This window comes from Channa argus, chromosome 9 (genome assembly GCF_033026475.1).
Source record: "Channa argus isolate prfri chromosome 9, Channa argus male v1.0, whole genome shotgun sequence".
Lineage (NCBI taxonomy): Eukaryota > Metazoa > Chordata > Actinopteri > Anabantiformes > Channidae > Channa > Channa argus.
Genome location: NC_090205.1, coordinates 14,695,932 through 14,700,000, shown reverse-complemented (window position 1 = coordinate 14,700,000; position 4,069 = coordinate 14,695,932). Strand labels below are relative to the sequence as shown.

The window sequence follows — 4,069 nt, the reverse complement described above, 5'->3', positions numbered from 1 at the left end:
TTGACAGCGGGTCTCAAAACGAGGAACTTTCTTACAGTCATGTATTCAAAGGGGCTCCATCTAGCTACATGATTGGCAATTTTTGTCATGATCCTCTCATTATTAACATAAAAATTGACACCAAAGACGCGGTGCAAAATTATATGCACCTTCCAGCTGATTAGGGGTGTCCCTATAGAGCAGGGGCTGGGTGTTGGAGAAGCTATTGCTGCCAAAATCTCAGTCTATTAGGCCTAAGAAAGATATGCTGCTGGGCAGAGAAGCAAGACTTTCTATCTAAATTCAGATGGCATAATTAGTTCACGTTTTTGTCCCTAAACCAAAGGAGTCCAGATAGTCCGGCTGGTTTTCTCACGGTGGGTGTTGGATGTTTGAGCCGCAAAAATTTGGAGTATGGCTTAAATGCAGTTGCATTGTTTACTTCAGGGTTTTGTAGAAACTAAAATGAATTGTAAAACAGCACATAAAAGAAGTGTGGGGACTGAATGACCGCATGGTCAATGGCCACAGTAAATTCAGCACAGCCTCAAAAATTGGTCTACTGATACCAAACAAGTGCACAAGCCTTTAGAAAACTTTTGAGTGCAAAAATTCCAGTGCTCAACTATTCGTGTCTTTTTCTTTAGAAAGTGGTTTTGGACTGGAGTTAGACTAGCAAAAATGAATCTTAGTGTGTGTTTGCAGCGCTGCCTAAGAAATTAATTCTTTACCCATGTGTGGATGTTTAAAGTAGGCCTGTCCCCCTAAAGTAGGACCAGAGCAACATATGAAACGGTCGCGACAGCTGCGTGAGGAGTTATCTGTTAAGTGAAGTTTCTTCTCGTTGGTCTGGTGACGGGACTGAGGTCTTGCTGAGAACAGCAGCAGAATACGGCAAAAATCCGCTGTCGGATCTTTGCCCCGAAGCTGTGCAGGTAAAGTCAGCGCTGGAGCTCCTGGAGCCCAATGCGCTTGCCGCCTGGCTGCTGTGGCAGCTGAGACACGAACAAGGCCCGGTGGCTGACGGTGCGCTGACCGCCGCCGCCGCTGCCGCAGCCGCCGCCGCCGCTGAAGCCGCCGCTGAACTGTTCAGGCCTGCGGGTGACTGGTAAAGCCCCGGGTGCCTGAAGCTGCACAGTAGCTCTGGCCGTGAGTAGGGATGGGAGAGTGCTCGGAAGGTATCTAAGGGACGGATGGAAGTAGCAAATGGTGACGAGGCGGCGCCGGTGGCGGCGGCGGCTGCTGCTGCTGCAGTGACACCGACATGCGGGTAGTAATGTAGAGGCATGTGCGAGTGGAAAGGGTAAGGTAGACTTCCTGTAGCTGCCGCATGCGTCATCATGTAAGTGTAGAAGCTGGGGTCTGCTGGATGGGGCCAGGACATCGCCAGACGCTGCCTTTTATCCTTCATCCGCCTGTTCTGGAACCACACCTGCACACAGAGTCAACACAAGGCCCATATTGAAGCTGCCATGTTGTTTCCAGGCTCTAAATTTAGACCTGTGATCAGCGTCTGCTCAGCACAGACGCTGATCCCTGCTCTGGTTTTAAATGTTGCCCCGAAATTCCTATCTTGAAATATGAACATAACCAGCTGTGGCTTCCTGCGGCAGTAAAGCAGTAATTAAAATATGACAATAAAATGTTTTTGGACTTTATGTTTTGATTAATTGTGCGAATAAATTTTACACAACAGTTGAATTGATTGGCGCCCAATGATGTGGTCGAAAAACAGTGTTATTTTGTGTACCCTGTGGAAATCAGAATATCAACATTTAAAAACAGAAATGAAAACAATAGGCCTATGGCCCTTATTTTCAACCAGTGTTCAGCGTATTGTAATTAATGTTCTTTTTATTCCTACATAATTGCTGTCTCTGCACAAAAACATGCACACCAGAACACACGTGGACAGGAATAATGAAGATTAATATCCCACCTTTATTGTAGTTTCGGGCAGATTTAGCGCTGCGGCTAATTCACATCTTCTTGGTCTCGAAACGTAATTTTCCCTGTAAAACTCTTTTTCCAGTCTTCCGATTTGTTCACGGGTGAAAGCAGTCCGATATCTTCTGACTTGGTCGGTGTTTGAATTGTTTGATCCCCCCGTTGAATTACCGTTCATGCTCGGGAGAGAGTTTGAGCTTGTGTTTGAAGATCCAGAATTACTATCTGAAAAACCTAAAAAAAAATAGATATTGATAATAATAAAATAATTTGCTTGTGTGGGGATCTACAGTAAATTTGACGGCCCACTGCTACAAATAAAACAAATACGAGTGAGTCAATAACATGTTTGTCATGAAGCAAAAACAATTTCTCTTGGTAGTTTTTAATAATGTATTGTCGTTTTTAATATCAGAATATTATTATTATTATTAATTATTTAGTCTGTGCGGAGAGACGGTGTAGCTTAATAATGGGGATAATTCTAATCCAACCATACGGAGAAAATACGGAAGTAAATCAAATGTTACCTTTGTTGTTTTCCTTGTGTTGGCTCGGGGAGCGATGCGCTGGGCATCCCACTTCCACATCACTGTTAATATCTGATTCTTGCGAAACTTCGGAGTAAAGGCTCATTTTCTTTCTGCTTTCTGAAGATGAAATGTCCGCAGAGGAGCTATTTTCACTGTTGTGGTGTGTCCCGAAAAGACTGTCGATTTCAAATTTGCCTTTCGTCGGGATGTCACCAAGATTTCCATGGAGAGAAACCGAAGTTATTCTCGGGCTTAACCGTCCGCCGTGCTGAGAGTTTTCCAGGGCCTCCAGCACTGAATTTCCAGACGTGTCTGCGAGCCTCTTCCCTGCGACAGGACTGTGCAGACCTCTCTCCATCAGTATCATCTCTTTTCTTATCCTCTCCATCATTAAGCCGCGCAAGACGAAAAAAAGGAAAAACACACTTGTCCAGGGGGCTGGAGCACCAATGACTTGTGTCGGAGCTAAATCCGCATGCAACTCAGCAACTGTCTCTAAATAACTGTCTAAAGCTTTTTATAAGCAAGACGCAAAATGAAAAAATCTGAATGCAATCGACGAGCGGCTGCTCAAAAGGAGCCGTGCATCCTCCCCACGGCAGCAAAATGTCATTCATCAAAAGTGCTTGCTGTTCGTTGTTAAAATGCTCGGCTGACGTTGCTCCAATGATCATTTATTGTAACAGGTTTATAAGCAAATAAATAGGAGAGGGCTGTCACTTGATGATGGAGGCGGCCTTCGGTCAGACGAATAATATCCAGTGGAGAGGAAGAGAGAAGTGAGGAGCGAGGTGTTTGTCCCTGGGTTGATCTCTGAGTCTGTCTTAGATTGCTCTTGGGTTTGGCCTCTTGGGTGAAATTGACAGTCTGATTAATAAAATGAGCGCTGCAACATTTCCCTCTTCATTTAGGAATATTATTATGCTTTGATTCTCTATTGTTTCCGTCCTCTCTTTTCGCCCTCCCCCTCTCTAATCGTTCTTTTATTTGTTCCTCCTTATCTCTTTTTTCAATTTTTTGCTATTTCTGAGACTTCATCAGCAGCCTATGTGAAGTGCATTGAGATTAACGTGCGAGTCTGTGACATTAGTTTATAAGTATGTTTAGTTTTTGAGTCCATGTTCATTTATTTTTAGGGCACTTCAGTTCATATTTTTTTCTTTTTTGTAGTTTTCCCCACTCAGTTGAAAACGCATGTAATATACCACATTATTAAAATTGCCGATATCGGAAGACTGTCATGCTTTTATAAAGGCAAATACAAATACATTTTTCTGTGTTAAGATTTTTTCTTTTAAAGTGAATAAATACGTTAATAATACATTTACAATTATTGCTGCTGGGATTTAAATAGTAACTTTGTTGAAGGTATTTCTTTATATTTTGACCCCTTTGTCGTTTGGTTTTATTGTTGGATTTAAACCAAATCCAAAAATGTAAGAGTTTTTCTTATATTTTATTTTTTATGTATTCATTTTTTTAGGGAACTGAATATGCGGTTTTGAAAAGGTTCGGCTACCAAGGAGCAATTTCCCTTTATTTTCAGCTTTCTTTTTCAGACCTTTTATTATGTTCGTGGCAGTAAGTGGCACATGTACATGTATGCATCA

General features: G+C 42.6%; 1 protein-coding gene across 1 annotated transcript in view; it reads right to left on the bottom strand.

Annotated features, from left to right (window-relative positions):
- The window catches only part of evx2 (even-skipped homeobox 2), a 4,609-nt gene extending 923 nt beyond the window's left edge, over positions 1-3,686 (bottom strand). Inside the window, exons 1-3 of the mRNA XM_067517393.1 lie at positions 2,457-3,686; positions 1,919-2,160; positions 1-1,411 (exon numbers count right to left, since the gene is read on the bottom strand). The exon at positions 1-1,411 is cut by the window's left edge and continues 923 nt beyond it. Of these exons, the coding sequence (XP_067373494.1) occupies positions 797-1,411; positions 1,919-2,160; positions 2,457-2,850 (1,251 nt within the window). The 5' untranslated portion in view covers positions 2,851-3,686 and the 3' untranslated portion in view covers positions 1-796. The remainder of the gene's footprint in view (positions 1,412-1,918; positions 2,161-2,456) is intronic.
- Positions 3,687-4,069: the final 383 nt, after the last annotated feature.